The sequence below is a fragment of the Lolium perenne genome, chromosome 1 (genome assembly GCF_019359855.2).
Source record: "Lolium perenne isolate Kyuss_39 chromosome 1, Kyuss_2.0, whole genome shotgun sequence".
Classification (NCBI taxonomy): Eukaryota; Viridiplantae; Streptophyta; class Magnoliopsida; order Poales; family Poaceae; genus Lolium; species Lolium perenne.
Window position 1 is genome coordinate 175,222,344 of NC_067244.2, and position 24,926 is coordinate 175,247,269.

General features: G+C 44.3%; 1 protein-coding gene across 1 annotated transcript; it reads left to right on the plus strand.

Annotated features, from left to right (window-relative positions):
• Positions 1–2,287: 2,287 nt before the first annotated feature.
• LOC127313432 (uncharacterized) lies at positions 2,288–4,736 on the plus strand. Its single transcript, XM_051343938.2, has 3 exons — positions 2,288–2,741; positions 2,833–3,107; positions 3,843–4,736. Exons 1-3 carry the CDS (start codon positions 2,495–2,497, stop codon positions 4,485–4,487), a joined length of 1,167 nt encoding a protein of 388 aa, XP_051199898.1. The 5' UTR covers positions 2,288–2,494; the 3' UTR covers positions 4,488–4,736.
• Positions 4,737–24,926: the final 20,190 nt, after the last annotated feature.

Here is a 24,926-nt window from a genome sequence, read left to right on the forward strand (position 1 = left end):
CCTGAGCACTTATATAGGGGTTCAGGACGACCTCAGGTCGAAAATATACAAAAATAACCGACCCAGAATAGATCTGGTCGAGACAGACTTGGACTCGGCCGGCCTGGGGGCCGGTCGACCGGGCCTGGGACCGGGTCAGGCTGGTTCAAACCGGATCTGGCGCCGGGTGGCAACCGGGCTACGGTGCCGGGCTTACTGGATGTCGCCCGGCTGGCACAAGCAGGGCGTCCAGGTTTGGACCGGACGGATCCGACGTGAGAGCCGGTCGGACCGGGGCTGGGACCGGGTGGCCCGGCGGCACGGCCGGTCTGACCGGGCCTGGCGCCTGCCTAAACTGCATCTCCTCCTCTCGCGCATGCCTACCGCTCCTCTCTCGCGCGTCCATGGGATGTCTTCATGTCCAGCTCCATGTACAGCTTCACGTCCATCTTCTTGTCCAGCTGCTCCTCTCCTCCTCGTGCGATGCTTGCTTCCTCTTCATACCTGATCATACATAATTAATACGACTTAGGCAGTATAAAGTTATCATCGATCAAAGTATCACTTAGGAACAAGTTCACCTGTTGTTTAAGTAGCTTCGCACGAGTGCGTGTCATTGGTCCAATCCTGACTTCATTGGCCTTGAGCTTCACACCAGGAACGTCTTCATCTTGCAATGACGGAGGTAGTAGTGTAGTAGGGATGTCCTCATCATCCGTGGCTTAACTTTTTTTTTCCATGATTTAAGTGTTAGTTAGATCAGAAACAGTTGCCCCAGAGAGAGAGATTTGTACTTATTTAGATTTTGACTCCACTCAATGCGAAAGGCAAAGAAGAGAAAAGAAAAGGCAGCATCTAGCTAGCTCATGATACAAAGAATTTATATCACATCGATGGATCAAGCGATCGATTACCAATCGCACCGCTAAATCATGAACTCCGGCCGCGCTCCCACGCATGCATGGACCACCCCCTGCAGTGCCCACACAGGAGCGCCTCTCCACGCGTGTATGCAATGTATGCCTGGAATCACAGTGAGTTGGAATGTCACACAGTTATTAGCTAGGTAGCAGGAGTACTCACAGTGTTGCCTTAATATCTCCCAGAAAGATATATGTATTCCAGAGAGATATTATGTTTTTGATATATACGAAAAGGGAACATTATCCTTCTTCTTAACGGGAACGGGGAAGATAAAAGTCGTGTAAAAGACCAGACCGAGAAAAACAGGACGACTAGGCAGAGGGTGTGTAGATCATAGACGAGAAACACAAGCATCCATCTCAATCACAGGCCGGGAAGGGGCAGCCGCCCAAAGTTGTTCTCATCTCGGCTGGTCTTTTTCCCCTCTTTAACTCCCTTTGTTGGTGACCACTTCTTCCCAAAAGGTCACTGCTGCCGTTTCTCGACTGCCGATCGAATGGTTCCCCGCCATGTCCAAGTGTCTATCCGGAAAATCAACCAGTATAGTTGCCTTTGTCGCAACCGGCCGGCCTGGCCTATCTACCTAGTTGGATCGATGCTGTGTGAATCTACGTTTTGCAAAATTCATCTGAAAATCCTTCAATTCAGGGTAGTGCTGGTTAAGTGGATTAAATAGCTTAAGAAGTGGCAGAAACCAAGTTGATTTGTTCGGGTTCCAAGTGATGCGTGACGGCTCAGCTTATTATCTATTTTTTTTGGAATCTTGCAAAGGAATTCCAGCTCAAGACCAAGTTTGTCGACCTAGCTAATGGAACAAACGCCTATATCACATCAGTAGGAACACACATGCACCTAGTCTAGTAAATTCAATTACGAGAAGGTAATGTTTTTTTGCGAAACATAGTATAATTGTAGATGCTCACACATTCATACACTTATCTCTATGAACGTACGTACGCACACCCTACCCTTACCGAGCGCCTGGGTTCAAGAAATTGATCCAATGAATTTTGAGATTGACAAAGTCACCACTGGTGCCTCGCTATCGACGAGAACGTCGTCTCCCACTGAAAGAATATTCTGCCCTGGCAATCATCCAACCACATATTGGTTCTCGAAAAGGTAATGAATTTGTACAAACTAATACATATAATTTTCCACATTCCTCCTAAAATTTAAATTTTCCATAGTATACATTCACACTAAGAATTGCATGAATGATCTGCTGTGCAAAGCATGCCATTAAAAAAAGTTCCATCATTATGTGTGTATGGCACTAGAAGGTTAATACTCCTTATTGTAACCTCTCTAGCTATCCATTACCATGTTAATCAGTATATATAGTTCAATCTAAGTCTCATTAGCCAGAGTATCATCATTAACCAAAGCCTCCACTCCAGTATATATCGATGGTGCAAACACCACTCTTATCTCCTCTCTCCTCCCCACCTACTTGCGCACCCCCAAATTATTTGCCTTTCCCCAGCTATCTCTGCTTGCCCTAGCTAGCTTTCTCGCCGGCCAGCCGCCGCCGCGTCGTGCGCAGGCACGCTATGCGGGAAATTGGCACGGCGAGGGAGAGCCAGCAGCCATGAGCAGAGACATCGACGAAGGTAGCGCTTCGGCCGCGGCTGGAGGAGAAGGAGGAGGGGGAGCGGGCGACGAGGCAGCCGTCGACTCGCACGAGAACGACCTGGTGATGCCGGGGTTCCGATTCCACCCGACGGAGGAGGAGCTGATCGAATTTTACCTCCGGCGCAAGGTAGAGGGACGGCGCTTCAACGTGGAGCTCATCACCTTCCTCGACCTCTACCGTTTCGACCCATGGGAGCTCCCCGGTAAACACTCGCACATATAAACCCGCTCAGCTCAGATTGATCTTGCGTTCTCGGCCGACTGTGGTCTTATTAATATCTATTGTGATGGTAGCAATGGCGGTGATTGGGGAGAAGGAGTGGTTCTTCTACGTGCCTCGGGACCGCAAGTACCGGAACGGCGACCGGCCGAACCGGGTGACCGCGTCGGGGTACTGGAAGGCGACGGGGGCCGACAGGATGATCCGCGGCGAGAACAGCCGGCCGATCGGGCTCAAGAAGACGCTCGTCTTCTACTCCGGCAAGGCCCCCAAGGGCGTCCGCAGCAGCTGGATCATGAACGAGTACCGACTCCCGCCACCCACCACCGACGCCGATCTCTTCTACAAGGTAATTTAGTGTGGGATCTTGGGGAAATTAGCGAGCTTATTGGACTACTAGGGTTTTCAGTCGCCAGACATTGGGAAATTCCTAATCGTCGCTTTTGATTGGTTGGTTTTTGTTTGGTAAATTCATGCCAAGCTAGCTATATATTCGCTGGTATTCATGTTACTATTCATTAATTTCATCTGCTACTTGTCCACTGCTAGCTTTTGTTTGTTGCCATGATATACATGAACATGTGACATGCTTTCTTTCTCTTACTTTTCAGATCTATGAGCTTAGGGTTTGCTTTTAGCTCCTTCTTTTTGGCATACATATGGGCATGTACAAAAGCTACCCTGTTGAATTCGGAATTCCTCTTATATATATATACTCCTAGATACCACTTGCATGCCCTGCAGATTCTGTAAATAAACTATTTGCATGTCCAAAGTTAAATATAGTCAATTTAGTTCCCCTTTGCCAAAATCCTCCACTACTATTCAGACCCAACATTAACTGAAGCATTTAATTTCTCACCTCAAGTTCATATGAAAAGCATGAATCCTGTTCATCGGTCCTCACTCAATTTACTGCACCCTTCATCTAAGATCGATGTCTGGTAGAGTAATTTCTTTAGATTTGACACATGCCACGGTAAATGTTGCACTCCTAAAAAAAGTGTCTCAGCCATGCATGCATTCGTGGATGCTTAATGTGGTTAATCCGATTTAAGTTTCAGAAAATGTCTCATGCATGCAGTCGGAAATCTCGCTCTGCCGCGTGTACAAGCGCTCCGGCATAGACGACGGTCATGGACGGCCCTCCTCCAGCAACGCCCAAGCGGCCTCGGCGAGGCCGGGCACCTCACGCGCCATTATGGAGCCGGCCGGCCGGCTCGTGTCATCACCTTCGTCCGCGCCGCTGTCACCCACGCAGCAATCCAGCTTTCATGGCCTACTACTCGGCCAGGGCGACTGCTCGACGCCGCTGCCACCCATCATGGATCAGGTCGCCGGGCGCAATGCTTCTCAGTTGCATCCACCGCCCCTGCCGCCGCCACCTCCTCCGAGACCGTGTGGCTACGCGACGGCGATGAGCTCGACAGCTGTGGTTGCGCCGGCCCAGAACGCGTGCACGTACTCGCTCATGGCCATGGCAGAAGCAACCATGATGGGAAGCAGCTCCATGCCAGGAGACGAGCTTAGCAGGCTGGTGGGACACAGCCAGGCCTACGCTAACCACCCGGACCCGGGCGGCCACTTTTTCCCGACGCCGCCGCAGCCGCAGATGGCGCCCCTCGGCCAGCTTCCATTGTCACCCGCCACCGTCTCCGACAAGCTCTGGGATTGGATTCACCCCGACACCAGCGCCAGCAGGGACTACGACAGTTCTAGTTTTAAGTGACTCCATCATCCACTCCAACCAAGTTAATGCAGGCTTGAGAGGAGGTTGCATATGCCAGTGGGCAGTGGCATTGTGCATAATTCGTAGGTTCTCACAGCTGCCTATGTTAATTGATCCACAGTTAACTCTGAAAACCATCAACCCTAGACTTTTATTATACCATTTCACCACTCATCCACATTTATATGTCACACAAGTGGGTATATATGATAAATTACAGATATATATATAGCACTGAGTTCAGTTTAAGGTTTCTAGTCTAAAAGTTCAGCAATATATCATGGTTTAATTGACTCAATCCTGATGTGTTTAACAACTAGTGCAGCTAGTGCACTTTGACAGTTACTCTAAATCTTAGCCTTCGGTAACTCCTTTTAAGGGTTAATCTGCATGGCACATGAAATAATAATGTCTGCATGATTGGAGGGAGACCGTTGCAGCAGGGGTTGTTTCTATCTGCATGCATGCATCAGTGGAGGGAAGACTTGCAGGTGCGGTAGGTTTCAGGTAAGGTGAGGATTAACTAGCTTGTGCATGGAATGATTCATGTGATTATTTCAGCAGCTTTTGCTCTTGCCCTTTTGCTTAGTGTTTCGCTCATTCCTGTGAGACACTGGCTTCAAAAAGTGAGGATTAGGGTCATGCATCATACATGCATGCTGCGTACGATAGGTTTTAGTTAGTCGGTATCTTTCTCTACAGTCTACATCGATGTTCCACGGAGTAAATTATGTTGTAGATAGATGTGAGGGCCTGCACAGCTGAGTCCTCTACTCCCATCTAGATGCAACTTCCAGCTAATTCATCCGAGGTGGCTGCAGCAAAGAAAATAATGCCCTCCTCTTGGTGTCTACGTGTTATATTTATATCTTTTGCGTATATATCTTTGGTTTTTGTATGTCATGCACACCCTCTAAACATGTCTTGTTATGATATAGTACCCATATTATAGTTACTAGTTCCAAAATTGTTATTAGCTAATCAATATATAGTTCACACTCCTATATATATAACACATTGTTAGTAGTACACACTTCGAAATATGTTTTTTGGTAGAGGAAGCATATGCACGTGGAAGCCGAATTGAGTTTCCGACAATCTTTTACATATATGTGCTTGTACCGCATGGTAGCACTAATATAGGTTTACAAAAAAACTAAATAAAAGTTGACATTAATGATAGATGCATCTACCATCTCACAAAGTTTTAAATCAAAGTTCAACTATCACAAAGGAATATACAAAATGTCAGAACATATATTTTTCTAAGAATTAAGAGTAAATACTAGGTTATATGTCAAATTATCACATTTAGAAGGGCCACCCTATTTAGTGGATTTTTATACGGATGACTCCATTTGGTGATAGCTTTGGAAACGGTCCACATGGTGGGGCCCTGTCGTTAGGTATACGTGGCATGCACCATCACATGTTTTTTCCTTAAAAATTTCCTAATTTGCTGAGACCGGTGATAACTGCAAGTACACACGTATATTGTAGCTACTTTTAAAAGTAGGAGTATCGAACCACATAGAGTTATTGGTAGAGGTCTGTATACCTCTCGTTACCATTTACCAGAGGGTACTTGAAAGTTGCCTTTGATTCCAAGTAATAGTGTTTTGAGAGAATTGTGTTCGGTGCGAAAGAGTAATAATTAAAACTAAAGAATACTAACAAAGAGACAATTTCTATGTAAAAGATGATGTAACTTCAAGAAGGGTAAAGCGTTCTCGGGAAATGTAGGATGGACCACTAGCATTGGTACTAGTTATGATATAAGATGAGTCTATATCGTCCTTCATGTACATGTACATGAAGAGCTCCATAATAAGATGATCACGGAAAAGCCATCTGATATTTCATCGCAAATAACCACTGCAGTTAATGATTGTAAGCAAGCCACTCCGATCCCTCACAATTAAGGGTTTCCCCATGGATATTGATATGAGTTTAGTGAATCCCTTCTTATCCCCATTACAAACATGAATAGCACGCCGACACGTTATGTAACTTAGCACCATACATACTACCACATGAACAACGGTAGTTTTCTCCGTAGTCCAAAATATTACATGGTGCACTTAATATAATATCTAGAGAGAAAACTAATACATGCTCATGAACCAAAATTATAAATCATCTTTATCTTAGATCATAATATTGCTAGGGTTTCTCCATGTCCCCAAGAACAAGGTAAACTACTCACACATAGAGGAAATCAACATCATCATCATAGGTATACAAATATATGGATGAACTCAAGTGCGAATCCACAATTGAATCGGAATTACAACAAGAAAGAGGTGAACGAGATGGGAATGGTGATGGGTGATGGAGATGCAACGGTTGATGATGGATGATGATGCCTTGGCCTCCAATGATCGGTGTAGCATCAAGGATGATTCCCTCTACAAGTTCCCGCTCTAGGTCCCTTTCGGACATGAGGTTTCTGCGAGTTGTGGTGTCTCTGAATGTTGGATATCAGATTTGTCTTCACCTGGTGAAACTATTTGACAAGGCGGAGGCAGTGCCACATGAAAAGGAGTTAAGGACACGCGGTACGGGTGGGCCCTGCCCGTAATGACGGTCGTTAAACCTTCTGGAGTTTCCTCTCGTGTTGCCTCTTCACCTAGGTGCGTTGAAAATATTTTAAATGACTTTTATCACTTCAAAATTTCATATTTATGTCCAATATGATAGGTCCAAATGATATGTTCATCAATACCTTCATAATTTGGGATCATGTGGAAACAAGCATAAAAGATGTGCGTGAGTGCCGTAAAATACCAAAATCCTATCACTACACCTGCAAAAACATAAGGTAAACATGCTTCAAAAATGCACTCATCAACTTCCGCAAGCTTAGACTCTTGGTCGTCCCCGAGCAAGATTGTAGCTTAATGGACAAGTTCGTCATGTTCACGAAGCTCAAGCCGCTAAAATACATGAGACATTTGAAGCAAAAGTTATAATGCCAAATATAGGGCCACATCTGAGCTCTATTACACTTCCACATCTCAAATGACTTTAGTGGCTTTCACACCTTTGTACTAATAGTTCTTATGAAGACCAATTATTAGCATATCATAGGATCATCAAGTTCAACCGAATAAATCACTTCATAAATTATGTAGCATTTTTCTTAGTTTATTCTCATTTCTTTCATAATTCCTTTGCCTTGAATATTTTTTATTCTCTCTTTTTAAATAAAACTAATGAGTATGATATACTAACAAGAATTCTTATTTATTAGTAGTATCAGCGTGGAAGACCCCAGGATCATCACAAAGCACATGTACAACAACACTCACCAAGATTCATACATATGATAGAATAACCATAAACTAAAAATACTTCATATAAAATGGAGCCTCGAAAATTCATCGGATATAATTCTTTCCTTCTTCCAAGATATTTAAAGTTGCAAATGATATGCATACTCAAAATAGTAAACTAATATGAATGCAATAAAGTAAACATGCTAAATCTGTAAAACAAATTACAACGTTTAATAGATCTCCCAAGCTTGGAATCAATTAGGGTGGGACCGCATAACTCCTCGAGAGTTCGTATTCTTTCTTTGGAGTGAAAAAGACATCATCATCTTCCACCTCTCTCTTCAGACTGCAAGCATGAGCAATATGCGTGAAACGAGTAGATAATTCCACAATATCAGCTTGTTGCTCTTTTACTATCTTATAAGAAGTAACTTCTTGTCTTCGGGAATCTCAATAACTATTTTAGCTAGGGTTTAAACTCTACCATCGATGTCATCGACCTTTTTCTCAAGGTCTTTGTCCATCATCCAGTAGGCGTCGACTCCCTCGCCTATAGTTTCAACACATGTTTTGGAGACTTGTTCAAGCTTGGCAATTCTCTCCTAATCCCATCTTGTTGCACCCTCTTGGGATTGAAAGGTGATGGTCCAAGAGGAGATTTGGGAGAAGATACACGAAGGTTATACCTAAAGTGATTTCCGGGGTACTCATCCTTGTTCCTCCTAACCTCTATGTGTTTAATCATCTCCAATTTGCATGGAAACATGTCCTCCCAATTGGGAAGTGGCACCACTTGAACCAGTTCATGAGTTGATGATGACGAAGAGTCTTCTTTGGGGTTCCCTCTCCTAGATCTTCTTCACGGGATCCTCCACCTTGTTCATCCAGATATGCTTAACATGAAAGGGTTGTATAGCACCTTGATTGTCAAGTGAGATTAGATGCTTCAAAACTTGAGTGGAGTAAATCAAGATCAGAGGAAAACCTTAATTTTCACGGAAAAGGGTTTGGGGAAAAGTAATTAGAGAGATAGAAGAAAAGGGAAAAAGCGAACGGGTTAAAATACGACAGTCGTCGTCCATACCGACCATTGGTACGGGCGGGTGTAGCCCGTACAACACGCCTCACTAATGGTAACCAACTTATTTTCCCTTTTCTTGGCATACGAGTGGAGAAACAAGGAACGCATATTGTAAGGTTAACGGCCATCGTTACGGCCACATGAGCTCATACAGCCCGGTCGTACCGACTTAGCAGAAAATCAAACAAAACAAAAAAAAAGAACAACAAAAGTTTTAGCGACCATTGGTACAGTCACATGTGCCCGTACGTCTCGGTCGTACCGACTTCACGGAAAAAGAAGGAAAACAAGAGAAAACAACATAAGTTTTGACAACCATTGGTATGGCCACGTCTACCCGTACAACACACATGTACCAAGCTCAAAAACATCCCATTTTTATCTGAAAAAGAAAAGGAACAAGATGAGCAAACAGAGAAAGCAAAAAAAAAATTATTTCTAGGAGACAAAATTCAAAGGAAAAAAGTTTCTAGAGGGTCTCCTCTTCCACATACCTTCCTTTAATAAATTCCTCAGCCCTCATCTCATAGGTGAGTTCCACAATGTTTACCTTATCAACTCGATAGTGCTTTAAGTGTTGCCCATTATCATTCCATGATGAATAAGGAGTTTGTCCTTTTAGTTTCAATGCTCCTGAGGGGTAGGCTTCATCAACTTCTTACGGTCCTTACCATTTGGATTTTATCTTCCCTGCAAACAACTTAAGACGAGAATTATGGAGTAACACTTTATCTTCTTGTGTAAACTCCTTGTTCTCTATCTCTCTATCATGCCACCTCTTAACTTTTTCTTTAAAAATTATAGAATTTTCATGCGCTTTATTTCTAAGCCCATCTAGAGAATGGATATCTAGTAAGCATTTCTCCCATGTAGCTTTAATGTCATAGCTCAATGTTTTAATAGCATGATGACTGCAAGTGCACATGTATATTGTAGCTAATTTCAAAATTAAGAGTATGAAAACACGGAGTGCTATTAGTAGAGGTCTTTATGATCCTCGTTAACCTTTACTAGAGGATACTTGTAAGTTTCCTTTGATTCCAAGTAAGAGTGTTTTAACGAGAGTTTGGTGTGTGAGAAGTGAAGACTGAAAAGTAAAGTAAACAGAAAAAACAAACGCAGTGTAAATAGTAATGAAACTTCAGAAAGGCGAAATGTGCTCGGTAAATGTAGGATCCACATATATCATTAGTAGTACTTATGATTAGGATAAATCTATTTATTTCTTCATAAAATGTGTGGGGAGATTTTCCTAAATGTAGGATCCACATATAGCATTATTAGTACTTATGATTAGGTTAAATCTATTTATTTCTTCATAAAATGTGTGGGGAGATTTTCATAAAAAGATGATAACAGAAAGCCATCTCTTATTTCATCATGAATAACCACTATGATGACCGTAAGCAAGCCACTTCGATCCCTCGGAATTAAGGGTTTCCCCATGGATATTGATGTGAGCTTTATGAATCTCTCCTTGTCCCCCTTGAACCACATGAATATCATGCTGATACATTATGTCACGTAGCACCGTACATACTACCAGTCCTTCTTTATCTTTATCATTGGGAATTGAATCATGATTGGTTAAACTTCTCTCCAATTCATCTTGTGGCGTACTAAAGTAAATTCTAGCAAATTCTACAATAGTCTTTTCCTATTTTATCTCAGCTTTCTTCACATAAGGTAGCTTCTTAAATTGGTTGAATTCAAATTGCACCTCTTCTTCTGCAAACTGTAAAGATATGGTTTCTTTCTTGTTATCAATGTTAACTTTGGTGGAAAACATAGAAATGCATGTCTAAGATAACTTGACAACAAGGATCTAAATACATATCAATAATATGAAAATCAATGGGATAAACAAAAGGTCAAACTAAAATATAAGGATCATGAAGGACTCCACGAGAATATTGCAAAGTCATGTTTGAAAGAATTATAGTAGTATATGTTAGTTCAAGATCTGGATCATTAAGGTTATTACGAAGTCCCTCATCAAAAGAATATGACATAATATTTATTGTAGAACTTACATCACATAGCCCTAGTAATTAGTTTCACCTAAACGAAATGAAATTATTGGCTTACCTTCATCCTTACCGTTAATCTTACCTTCAGTTAATTGAGAAGATTCTAGATCAATCATTACTACTTCATTTTCAACGTATTAAGGTTCTAGGAGCTCTTTTACAACATAAATGTTGGATTTGATAGCTCCTCAATTCCTTTCCAGCTTCTTCTTTTTTTCTTTTATTTTTACAGCCATCCTTACCATTAGGTAGGATTGATACTTCTTCAGCATGTAAGTGGCTTCATTTATTTTTGTATTGGCTTGGACTTGGGAACCTCTTCACATGTTCGTTGGCACTTGTTGGTTCATAATGATCCCAGTCCTTGGGTACTGCAAATGCTCAACATATGTTTTGACAATTTACACAATCATATTAGGATCAACTTTAAAAGTATCAAGTAGTTCTTTTACTTTACCAGAGTGTAGGAACTTTTTAATGCAATTATATTCTATGGGTGCTTCTTCCTCATTTAGTTCCATACTATTAAAGGCCTCCTCACTTTTGTAAGTAGTTTCTAGCAAGTCCCAATCTCCATTAATACTAAATTCGGTGAAGGCTCCTTTGCACACAATATCTAATTCATTTCTATTATTTGCATTAAGACCAACATAAAAGGTGTGACCAATTAACTACGGTGGAAATTCATGATGGGAACAATGATTAAGAATTTCCTTAAATCTTGAGTAGCCTTCATAGAGCATCTCTCCTAAGCGGCTCTTGAAGTTGCTTATCATAAGCCTTGCTCAAAGAGACATGGTTTCTGGAAATAAATCAGTCAAGAACACAGAGGATAATTCCCCCAAGGTGTTAGTAATTTCTGGATGACAATCATCATATCAAGATTGAGCCTTATCATAAGAGCTTGACCGAATAGTCTAAATTTGAACTCATCTTGATTAAATATATTAATGTAGAAAGCCTCAAAGATTTATTTTTAAAAATCTCATATGCTCGTATGGATCTTCCGTACCGTCTTTGCAAAAAAGTTAACGTGATGCAGATCCAGCAGCATGGAATTAATACCATAACCATCGGGATTTAATGTGGTAGCTTGCTTTTAGATAGACGTTCATAGGTGGCCCAAAGTTTTTCTGTTGATATTCGCCCATGGTGTTTACCCGTAACTAGTAAAAACCTTTTAATATTACAACGATAAACAAATAAGCAAATAAATGCAAAGACAAAAAACCGCTTAGCTCCCCGGCCACGGCGCTAGAAAATAGCTTTGATGACTGCAATTGCACAAGTATATTGTAGCTAGTTTCAAATGTAAGAGTATTGAACCGCAAAGAGATGTTGGTAGAGGTTTTTATGCCTCCCATTACCCTTTACCAAATGATACTTGAAAGTTGCCTTTGATTCCAAGTAAGAGTGTTTTGAGAGAATTGTGTTTTGGTGTGAAAGAGTAATAGTTAAATATAAAATATCGCAAACAAAAAGACAACCGCCACATAAAAGATGATGAAACTGAAGAAGGTTAAAGTGTTCTCGGGGAATGTAGGATCCACTACGTACTACCATTGGTACTACTTATAATATAAGATGAGTCTATATCGTACTTCATGTACATGTATGGGAAGAGCTCCATAATAAGATTATCACACACAAGCCATTTGATATTTCATCCCAAATAACCACTGTAATGATCGTAAGCAAGCCACTTCGATCCCTCAAAATTAAAGGTTTCCCCATGGATATTGATATGAGCTTACTGAATTCCTTCTTATCTCCATTACCCATATGAATAGCACGCCAGCATGTTATGTCACTTAGCACCGTACATACTACCACATGACCAATGGTAGTTTCTTCTCTAGCCCATAGGCAAATATTACATGGTGCACTTGGCATAATATCTAGAGAGAAAACTAATACAGGCTCACGAACTGAAAGTATAGATCATCTTTATTTCACATCATAATATTTCTAGGGTTTCTCCATCTCCCCAAGAACAAGGTAAACTACTCACACATAGAGGAAATCAACAACATCATCCTAGACATATGAATAATATTCAAATATATGGATGAACTCAAGTGCAAAACCACATCAGAAATTGGAATTACAACAAGAAAGAGGTAAACGAGATGGGAATGTTGATGGTGATGGAGATGCAGTGATTGCTCATGGATGATAATGCCTTGGACTCTAATGAGCCATGTAGCATCAAGTATGTCCAGTAAGGATCAAACCCAAGTTTTGACACTTTGATGTCTCGTAAAGGCAGAATATTCTTTCAGTGGGCGGCGACGTTCTCGTCGATAGCAAGACGTCTATGGTGATTTCATCATTCTTGAGAGCCGTCAACTCAGTCTCAAGGACGTGCTCATCCTCGAAACAAGATTTCCCCACTCTATATTAATGTAGCAACCACACCGATACAAGAGTTAGAAACCAAGAAAATGTTGGGGCAACAGAACAAACATGCCCAAAAGGAAAAGAAATGAAGGCGAAGGCGAAGCGATGGAACGATGATGACCCTCAGCCGATGCGCCCTCCATATATGGCCCACCATGCTCCAAGCACTCCGAGACACCCCGTACCAAGCAACATCTTGAAGAAGGGAAACATTGCTGACACGATGTTGGTGCCCATACCAGAACGGTCCTAGGGTTTCGCCCGACACGTAGATTATAGTGGACAAGGGATTCCCTCGACGTCCTCTAGGAAGGAATGACGTTAGTCGAAGGTGGCACCGCGTCAGGGCCAAACAAGCTGACATGGATTTCCCCTGCCCCTATCAACAAAAAAACATGGGACCATGGAGCACCACTACCTAGCTTCACCACCCACAAACATGCGCAACCACTATCTTGTAGCCATCATCATTAGTCACTTCGTGACACTGGCCTGCGGCCCAAACAATGTAGGCACACAATGTCGTCGGGGAAAGGAACAATAGCCACGCGGGAGGAACCCACCTCCACAATTGAGAGGCAGTCATTGACCGGGCATAGCAGCGGGATGATACGTCTCAAACGTATCTATAATTTTTGATGCTCCATGCTTGTGTTACACCAATTCATATATGTTTTGCTCATACTTCATTGCACTTTTATACATTTTCCGGCACTAACCTATTAACAAGATGACATAGTGCCAGTTCCCTGTTTTCTACTATTTTGCATTTCAAATAAGTTGTACATGAAATATTCTCGGAATTGGACGAAACAAAAGCCGAAGTCAATATTTTTCCGTAACAAAGACAGAGTCCAGAGGGGGGTCGAAGGGGGAAGCAGGGCGGCCACACCTACCCTGGCCCGCGCCTAGGTGTGGTGTGGGTCACCCTAGCCTCCACCTACATCGCCCCTCCTTCTATTTATTCACGATCTCGAGAAAACCCTGGATACCCGAGCCTCCATCCACGAAAAGTTCCGTCGCGGCCGCCATTGCAGACCCTAGCTCGGGAGGGTTCTGAAGTTGTCCCCGACACCCTGCTGGAGAGGGAGATCATCACCGGAGGCCTCTACATCGCCATGCCCGCCTCAAAAGTGATCCGTGAGTAGTTCATCCCTGGACTATGGGTCCATAGCAGTAGCTAGATGGTTATCTTCTCCAATTTGTGCCTCATGTTTAGATCTTGTGAGCTGCCCTACATGATCAAGATCATCCGTATGTAATGCTTCATGTTGTGTTTGCTGAGATCCGATGAATATTGTGTACTATGTTGAGATCGATTATATATTCTTGTCATATGTTATTTGTGATCTTGCATGCTCTCCGTTGCTAGTAGATACTCTGGCCAAGTAGATTCATGCCTCTAGTTTTCTGGAAGAGTGGCAATAACTTCTAAGGTTGTAGATGTGTTATTGCTACTAGGGAGAAAACAACAATGTTTTATCCAAGGGTAATTCTATTGTTTACTTTACACACATTGCTTAATGCGATAATCTGTTGCTTGCAACTTAATACTGGAAGGGGTTCGGACGATAACCCGAAGGTGGATTATTAGTCATAGACACAGTTGGATTACGGTCTATTTATTATATTGTAATGCCCAAACGAATCTCATAGTAACCATCTTGTCATGTATGGTCGGTATTCTGTCAATGGCCCAGTTGAAAGAGCAAAATCCATATCCCGTGTTTTGTGTGTTTGATGACAACACTTGAATGAATTTAACCGTGCGCAAAGATTGTCATTGATAGATTTGCAAGTGTACGGTGCCCTCACTGAACACATTATGATCGGAGAACTGAAGCGTAGTTCATAGGTTTTCTGGTTTTGCGTGTGTGTCGCGAGGTAACATGGACCCAATTTTTGCTTTTTTTGATTCCTTAGAATCCTTTTTTTGTCTTTCTGGTGGTATCGTTGGAGAGGAAAAGAGGAAAAAGCAGTTTCAGCCAAGGCGGTACTACCGGTACCAGGAGCGGTAGTACCACTACCCTACTGGTACCGCCCAACAGTACCGCTCTGGAGATTTGCACTGAAAATGACCCACAGAACAAGGTACGGTACCTTTGCGGTACCTTGAGCGGTAGTACCGCTTTAGAGCGGTAGTACTGCCTCGGTACCTCTTAAGTTCCGTAACTTAAGTTACGGCAGTACCGTTGTGGTACCGCTTCGGTACCGCTTGGTATCCAGTAAGCTCTGGAGGCCATTGCGGTACCTCGAGCGGTACCGCAAGCGGTAGTACCGCTATGTGTCCACGTGGACAAGTTCTGTGGGGATTTCGAATCCAGAGTGGTAGTACCGCTTTCCAAAGCGGTAGTACCGCTTAGGCAGAAACTGCACATAATGGTTGGATTTGAGGAGGCCTATTTAAAGGGCCCTTCTTCCCCAGCTCGTTTTTAGCTCTTCTCTCTCTCTCCTCCATTGTTGCTGAGCTCAAACTGAGTGGATCTCCCTACCTACCCAATCAATCTTGCTCATACTTTGAGGAGTGGTGGAGGAGACCCCGATCTATCGATCTACCAAGAGAGTTTTCACCGATTCGTGCTAGTCCTTAGTGGATCTTGTTGGTAGGGTTCCTATGGTGGGATCTTGGAAGAAGTGCTCCTATGGAGGCTAGCTTGGAGTTGTGCTAGCCCCATAGGGTGTTGAGAGCCTCCTAGTGTTGTGGAGCTCGCCCCAACCTTGTGAAGGAATCACCGCCTCGACCGGTGCCTTAGTGGAGTAAAGGGAGCCCCTTCGTGGAGCTCTCTTGAGGAAGAAGGTGAGGCCTTCCTTCGTGGTGTGGCCGTCTAGTCTCTTGTGTGAGACTAGCACCTCTTCAATGCAGACGTACTCCCTCTTGTGGGAGGAACTGCGGGAAACAAATCCTCGCCTCGACTCCGCACCCTCCGGTTGTCCCGTTCCTCATCTTTGTTACTTGTGTTTGGTTCCTTTACTTGTTGCACTAGCCTAGGATCATACTAGGAACATCTCCACCACTAAAGCTATCACCTTTATCTTCCGTTGCACCAAAAACTGAAAAAGAATTAAAATTTGTGTAGCGCCCATTCACCCTCCCCCTTGTTCGCTACGATCCGTTCAATTGGTATCAGAGCAAGGTTTTCTTGCTCGGGCTTTACCGCCTAAAAAATGGCCGAACAAGAGAAGGTTGCGAATGGTTCCCTTCCCGGTGAGCAATCACCTCCACCATCAAGTGTCGATAGCACTCCGGCTACTTTGGATGACCTCAAGAAATTGGAGTCATCCATTGTATCTCAAATGAAGGCTATGATGATGGAGTTGATTGCTCCCAAACCAACCCCCATTATAGATCCTAAGGCAAGTGTTGATGTTCCTCCACAACAAGTCAACACCCTTCCTCTTGTTGATTTTGTCACGCAATCGGCAAAACCACCTTGAGAAGGGGAACTTGAGGACGTTGGCACTTCATCAAAAGGGAAGGATGAACCACCGGTTGCGGGACAATTAGGGGGTTATCATGCGGTGCCTCCACCAAGTGATTACGCCATAAATGTCCCAATACCCATGCCTCATATTTTGTCTCATGGCTCACCACCTTTACTTGAATCAAATAGCTTTGAGAATTGGCAATTCTTGATGAAATCTCATGTGCGCAGCGCTTCTACCGAGCTTTGGCGCATCATTGAGGAAGGTTATTCACCAAGAGATCCAAAGAACTTGACAAGGAGAGAAGTGGTGGATGACCAACTCAACGCCACTGCCATCAACATGATCCACATGGCCGTCACACCCAAGGACCATGCTCATATCCGCTCACTCAAGACCGCCAAAGAAGCATGGGACAAGCTCGACAAGCTCTTCCTCGGAATTGAGAGCATCCAAAGCTCTCGTTTCGATGAAGTGAACAACATGTCCGACAACTTCGTCATGAATGAAGGAGAGTCCCCCGAAGAAATGTATAGGCGCCTCATCGCTCTTGCCGTACAAATGCAAGATCTTGGAGCAACGTTTGTGGATGATTCTTGGATCAAGCGAAAGTTCTACAATTCTCTCCTTCCTTACGAGGAAATGAAGTTGACGGCCATCCGCCAAAATGCCTCCTTCCGTGCTATGACATCCGATGAAGTCCTTAGTGAGGTCATCGCTTTGGACATCTCCAAGAAGAACGCGGAAGATCTCGTTGCTCGTGCCAACAACACTCGCAAGCCCAAACTTGCGTTGAAGATGAAAGAGCATGAAGCTAGTGAGAGCGATGAGGATACCATTGAGTGGGGTCCGGATGATCTCAAGGCCAACTACAATGAACACATGGCACTTGCCGCCAAGAGTTTTTGGAGTGGGAACAAGACACGAAGCTCAAGGTTAAGAAGATACTCACCTCATGACTCGTCAAGATACACCTCCAAAAGTCCAAGGGAAGAGCAAAGGGGGAGAGCTTGCTACAATTGCGGCGACACAAGTCATTTTATTGCGGATTGTATCTATGAGAGAAGGGAAGACAATGGTGGAAGTCTTGTCCGAAAGGACAAGTTCAAATCTCTCTCAAGAGGATTCTCCAAGTTCTCCTCCAACTCCGGTGACACCAAGGTCTCCTTCACCAAGAAGCCTAGAGCTTTCATTATCCGTGAGGAATACTCCTCCAATGAAGGTGAAGAACGCAAAAGACAAGGGCTCGAACAAGGAGGAAGGGGAAGTGGCCGCCATCGCCATCTCCACTTCCTCCATCTCCCTCTTCGACTCTCCAAATGACAACCTCGTCATCAACAACTCCCATTGTCTTGTGGCAAAGGTATCATCGGAGGTAGTATCCCTTTCCGAGTCTACTCCTTCCTCTAATACTATATCTATTGCGAGTTTGGATGCTCCTACCACTAACATGCTAGGAGATATCAAGACTCATGTTCAGGAACTCTTGACTCAACTTGATGCAGCTCAAGTCCGTATTGAGGAAAGAGGGAGGCTCGAGCAGGAGTCGGAAATGGAAATTATCTCTCTCACTCAAGCTCATGAGGAAGAATTGTGCATGCGCATGTCTCTTGAAGCTAGTTCTATCATTCTCGAAGATTTCAACAATTCCGTCATCTCCCAACTCACCAAGTATCGAGACCATGCACTTGGTTGGGTGGATGAACTCAAGATGAAGAAGCGGTATCTTGAAGAGAGCCATGAATGGTTGCTTGAGGAAGTTGCAACCCTCACCAAGAACTTCAAATCCTTGGAGAGTAGATTCATGCTTCTATCCGAGATGAAGAGGCACCCTCAAGAAGAAACATGCAAGAAGAAAGAAGATGAAGGCCCCAATTCATGTTGTGACAAGCTCCTTGATGAAGTTTCCTCCTTGACAAGACATAACATAAGACTCATGGAAATCAATTCTCTTCAAGAGGAAGCCTTGGATGAGTACTATCGCTTGAGCAAAGAAAAGATGCCATGTTGCGATCATGAAGAAGAGATTGCCACTCTCAAGCGACACAAGACCAAGCTCAAGGAATTGAATGATATGCAAAGTGAGTCCTTGATGGGGTGGATTCGTTTGAGCAAGGAAGAAGTTACTCGTTGTAACCATGAGGAAGAATATGCCTCTCTAAAAAGGAGCAAGGCCAATCTTATGGTGATCAAGTCCATGCAAGATGAAGCTTTGAAAGAGTGCCTCCTCGCAAGCAAGGACTACATTTGTCGTAACCATGAAGACGACATTGCTACTTTAAAAAGACACAAGCGTTTGCTCCTAAAAAGGAATTCTCTTCTAGAAGAAACTTTGTTAGGACAATTACGGGTGAATAAGGAGAAAGAGGTTCAAATATTTGATATCACTCACCCTCATCCGGATCATGAAGATGAAGTCAACCGTTTGAAGTCCAAAATTGAAAGCCTCCAAATCCAAACCCAATATTTGGAGGGAGTCATTGAAGCTAGAGATGAAGCTAATGAAGGTTCTTGCAATGAAGGAGAAGTGGCTATTAAGCCAAAGGAGAAGAGAAGAAGAAGGATCATGATCAAGAGGAACATCGTGGTAGGACCCATTGAAAAATGGGTTCCTATCTTCAAGGCTTGATCTATGATGGGCTTTGCTTCTGGTGGTGCTATATTGGTGGTTGTTGTTGAAGCCACAAGTCTTTTGACCGGAAGCAAAGAAGTTGTTGTCGTCCTCGAGCTATCACATTCTATCCTCTCATATGGCGACAACGCAAGCAAGCTTAAAGGTATTGGGCCTTGACAAGATGGTGGTAACACTCAACCTTGTCAAGACCCTTGATTACAATGTTCTTTCCGTTCATCGTTTCTAATGCTAAGGTCTTTGTACCGTTTACAATGAACATGTTGTGGTCCTCTTGTGGATCTAGACACTCCGAGAGGCCAAATTCTCGGACTAATAGAAAATGCTTCCTTGTGTAGAGATAGTTTTTGTAGGAATTGCGTTGACGGAAAATGCATGGAGCTCCTTATAAGGTCAAGACATCTATAATGCAGTTGTCAATCAAGTTCAACGCAAGCTCTACACTATGATTCTCGCAACAAGGAGCTACAATGGAATGGAGTTCAAGTTTCACATCTTGGGTGTCTTCCTTGGCAAAGGAGGAACTCAACATCAGTGCTCCTCGCAATATACTTTTCCCAACTCTTGGGGTCGCCAAAAGAGAAAGTCGAACCTTAGTTGAAGCCACTCAAACATGATGATAAAGTACAAGTCCATTGGATGGGTTGTGGAAGTTTTGTGATGTGACTTTTGAATGAAGATGATAGTTCTTTGGAGAGGCGAAGTGCTTCTTGTGAGAAAGGAGATGCAATTCCCCCGGTTGCCGTAGGAAGGATGGGTGTTGGCTCTCGCCAATCTCAAATGCTACCTTCTACGAGTGCCAGGGAAGGACCAAGTTCCGCCATGTGGAGCCATCTACACCACAAGGCCAAGCTTTTTTCCTTTGGATAATCAAGTGAGAATCAACTTCTTCTACAACCTCAAGTTCGGTATCAACAACAATGAGGGTCAAGGCGGGGACCTAAACCATGATGAAGATCAAGGGACCTCACAAGAATCTATCTTTATGGTCCATTCTCGCCGGTGTGCAAAATCATCAAGACTCCTTCATAACTCAAGCAAAGTACGTCAAGACATACTCAAGAGCAAGATATGAAGGGGTCCAACGGTATAGGAACCCAAAGCACCTAAATTATCAACACTTCCTTAATGAGTCCGACAAGAAAATGGACTCATACTCTACCGGTCAACGTCAAGGTTCGCTTCTCTACCTTTGTGCTTCTCATTCGGACATTGTGTCGAGAGTGGGTACTTATACCACTCTTGTGCTACATGTCTAGATGTAAAGCACGCATGAACATAGGGGGAGTGCGGTTTAAACTTATTGACCTATCCCTCCCCCCCATAATGCAAAAAGAAACCCAAAGCATATGCTATTTGTCAATTAAGTGACTATTGAGCTTCATGTTGAGTTGTAGCCATGAGTCATAGATACATCTATGCGACCTCACACTACTAAACTCTTACACGGTGGCTTCGGCCACCAACCTCCTCCTTGAGGAGCTTTTGTTTCTTTTGGTTTATTTTCTCCGTTTGCTTTTGGTTTTCCTTTCTCCATGTTCTTCATGGGAGATTCACCCAAGCTTGGCTTTTTCATGCTTTGATTCTTGCAAGCTTGGTTGAGTAGTACCTTAACAGTTCCGTCATCTAATCCTAAACCAATACCTACCTCTTGAGCCAATTCAGTCTAAAAGCACAAGTCTACACCAAAATCTGAGTGTTTTTGAGCTTTGGAGGCCGGTACTACCGGTCCTCAGGCCGGTACTACCGCTTAGGGGCAGTAACCTGGCAACTGTCAGAAGTTTGCTCCAGAGCGGTACTACCGCCCGAGGTACCGGGCATGTACCGATAAGCGGTACTACCGCTCCTACGAGCGGTACTACCGCTTGCACCTTTGACTTAAGGTACCGGGTGGGACGGGTTCTTCCCCAAATCACCACATACCCCCACCCACCACGAGTCAAAGGCGTCCCCAAGCTCCAAGACCTCGAGGAGACCGGCCCCGATCTCCTCCTCCAGCCATCACCGGCCAAATCTCCTCCGTGGAGAAGCTTCCCCACCCTCTTCTCCGCCATGTCCTCCGGTATGAACCCTAATCTCTCTCTCTAGGGTGTGTTGAACTCCCTAGATGCATAGGCTAGGGTTTGATGGGCGTTTGTGGTGGAGAAACATTCTTGGAAGCTCTTCATGTATGGGGATACTAGCTAGCAACATTGTGTGAAACTATAAGCTCCTTTGCCATGTCCTCGACCTAGATCTCGATGTACTGAGCTTGAGCGGTAGTACCGCTCATTCACGGGCGGTACTACCGGTCCAAGAAGTACTACTGGGTCTGGTTGCGGTACTACCGCTTTGACTAGTTTCACCTATGATGCTAGTTAGTGTCCTCCTTGATCTTTAGCTCCATGGCTTGTGCACTTATCCCCTGTTCCCTCCCAAACCTATGTTGTTCACAGGTTCATCCAAGCCCCGTAGTGGTGCCAAGGTCAAGCCTCCTTCTCGTTGCCCCCGAGAAGAAGAAGAGCAAGAAGAGATTGTACCTACTAGAACCACCAAGCGCCAAAGGGAGGTGGCAGCAGCCAAAAAGGCTGCCCAAGGTCCTCCAAAGTCAATGGCTTCCCTCAAAAAGGACCAATTCTTGCGAGTACGAGGGGCCAATCCATACTTGCTGCCAAGGAATGCTCGTCAATGTCCAAACAACTTCTTCCACCACATTGATGAAGAAAGAATCTACAATGAGGTCTATGGGGCTAAGGAGTTCAAGTGTTGCCCCCAATACTCCATCAGCATGGAAAAGCTTTAATCCAAGCCTGAATACTTTGGGGAAGTGCTAGAGATATGCGAAGAGCAAGGGCTTATTCCCTGTATGACCTTCACTCACCACTTCTCCAAGGAAGTGATATGCCAGTTCTATGCCACCGTGGTGTTTCTTGAGGATGAAGGCGACTTCCGCAAACTTAAGTGGATGACCAAGGAGCACGTGATGGAAGCCACTTGGCAGGAATTTGCTAGGGGCATTGGCTATGATCTCCCCGATGATGACACCAACTTCTTTCAGGTTCACCTCCAACGCCCATGGCCAAGGAGAAGATGGCCAACCTCTACATTCCCGGGAGGATGTTGTGCGGAAGTGCCTACCACCTTCTATCCGTCTATGACATCATGAACCGCATCTACCGCAGCACCATCAATCCCAAGGACACCAATCATGATGAAGTGCATGGTTTTCTCGTCAACCTCCTTGTGCTCACCGATGAGATGAAGGGAACTGGCAAGCAGTTGGACGTCATGGACTACATATGGCATGAGATGCGTGATTGTGCCTTCCTCCGCAAGCTTCCCCAATATGCACCCTACATCATGAAGCTCATTTGCCTCAAGTGGGATGAAGCTCGCCGTTGGGATCTCATGGAGCAATGCCGCCCCATCGCTTTCCATAAGGATAAGAGCCCCCTCGTCAAGAACCATGACCTCCCAAGGTATGGCAAGAATGCACCCAAGGACACCGAGGAGGAGGAAGCCGATAGTGATGAATCCGAGTTCGTGCCCAACTTCGTCAAGACCAAAGGCCTCTTCGCAAAGCTCACCGCTCGTCTCAAGAAGTCCTTTTGCTTCAAGGAGGACCTCCAAGACAGGATGTACCAAGCTCACCATGACAACAAGAAGATTCGTCAACGCCAAAAGGTGATGATGAAGCACATGGGCCTTCCCGTCTCTGAGGGTTCCGAGGACAACATCACTCCCCCGGGAGAATGGAAGTCCAAGTACACTTGGTCGAGCTCCGAGGACTCCATCCCCGAGCGCGTTGTTCGTCCCTCTCCACCACCTCATGGCAAGGGCCAAGCTGAAGATGAAGACGATGATGAAGAGGATGATGATGAGGAGGGGGGCAATGAGGACGACGAGGAGGATGATGATGATGATGACGAGTGATTCCCTTGGGACGTTAGTATGCTTCTTCTCCATTTTTGGTGTTTCGATGCCAAAGGGGGAGAAGTTGATCTATTAGGAAAGGAATTTGCATGGGGATGCCAAGGGCTTGGTGCTTCATTTTGGTTTTTCGGCCTTGGCATCATATCTTTCCCCTAGTTATTTGGAACTTTATTCGTATGTGTGCTTGCTACTCTATTTGTGGATCTCCCGATCCCCCGGTTTGTATTAAGACTTATTAGTTGGTAGCCCATATTGGTCTTCATTATTTATCTCATGATTGGCTACACAAATTCTATGGAGGCACTTAGTGTGAGTTTGGGTTTTCTCAAGGCAAAGGTATGACAAATCCACCCAAAACTCTTTTATATGATCATGTGTGGCCTCCATCTTGTACATATGCTTTATAAACTTGTCAAATATCCTTGTGGCATATGTGCATGGTTTGTAGAATCTAGGGGGAGTTGTTCCTCTAGGATGTGTGCATTTGTATACAAATGCATATTCCAAATATGCACACATCTAGGGGGAGCTCCGTCTACTTTTGCAAATCAAAAACATTATCATAATATCTTATGCTATGTTGCAAATTCTTGTGTTGTCATCAAACACCAAAAAGGGGGAGATTGAAAGAGCAAAATCCATATCCCGTGTTTTGTGTGTTTGATGACAACACTTGAATGAATTTAACCGTCCGCAAAGATTGTCATTGATAGATTTGCAAGTGTACGGTGCCCTCGCTGAACACATTATGATCGGAGGACTGAAGCGTAGTTCTTAGGTTTTCTGGTTTTGCGTGTGTGTCGTGAGGTAACATGGTTGGAGAGGAAAAGAAGAAAAAGCAGTTTCATCCAAGGCGGTACTACCGGTACCAGGAGTGGTAGTACCGCTACCCTAGTGGTACCGCCCAACAGTACCGCTCTGGAGATTTGCATTGAAAATGACCCACAGAACAAGGTACGGTACCTTTGCGGTACCTTGAGCGGTAGTACCGCTTTAGAGTGGTAGTACCGCCTCGGTACCGCTTAAGTACCGTAACTTAAGTTACGGCAGTACCGCTGTGGTACCGCTTCGGTACCGCTTGGTATCCAGTAAGCTCTGGAGACCATTGCGGTACCTCGAGCGGTACCGCAAGCGGTAGTACCGCTATGTGTCCACGTGGACAAGTTCTGTGGGGATTTCGAATCCAGAGCGGTAGTACCGCTTTCCAAAGCGGTAGTACCGCTTAGGCAGAAACTGCACATAACGGTTGGATTTGAGGAGGCCTATTTAAAGGGCCCTTCTTCCCCAGCTCGTTTTTAGCTCTTCTCTCTCTCTCCTCCATTGTTGCTGAGCTCAAACTGAGTGGATCTCCCTACCTACCCAATCAATCTTGATCACACTTTGAGGAGTGGTGGAGGAGACCCCGATCTATCGATCTACCAAGAGAGTTTTCACCGATTCATGCTAGTCCTTAGTGGATCTTGTTGGTAGGGTTCCTATGGTGGGATCTTGGAAGAAGTGCTCCTATGGAGGCTAGCTTGGAGTTGTGCTAGCCCCATAGGGTGTTGGGAGCCTCCTAGTGTTGTGGAGCTCGCCCTAACCTTGTGAAGGAATCACCGCCTCGACCAGTGCCTTAGTGGAGAAAAGGGAGCCCCTTCGTGGAGCTCTCTTGAGGAAGAAGGTGATGCCTTCCTTCGTGGTGTG

What these genes read in the sequence shown, in the direction of transcription:
- LOC127313432 (XM_051343938.2), top strand. Translation starts at nt 2,495, where the DNA reads ATGAGCAGAGACATCGACGAAGGTAGCGCTTCGGCCGCGGCTGGAGGA. An exon ending in CGACCCATGGGAGCTCCCCG is followed by an intron (nt 2,742 to 2,832) that starts GTAAACACTCGC and finishes TTGTGATGGTAG; the next exon opens with CAATGGCGGTGATTGGGGAG. An exon ending in ACGCCGATCTCTTCTACAAG is followed by an intron (nt 3,108 to 3,842) that starts GTAATTTAGTGT and finishes TCATGCATGCAG; the next exon opens with TCGGAAATCTCGCTCTGCCG.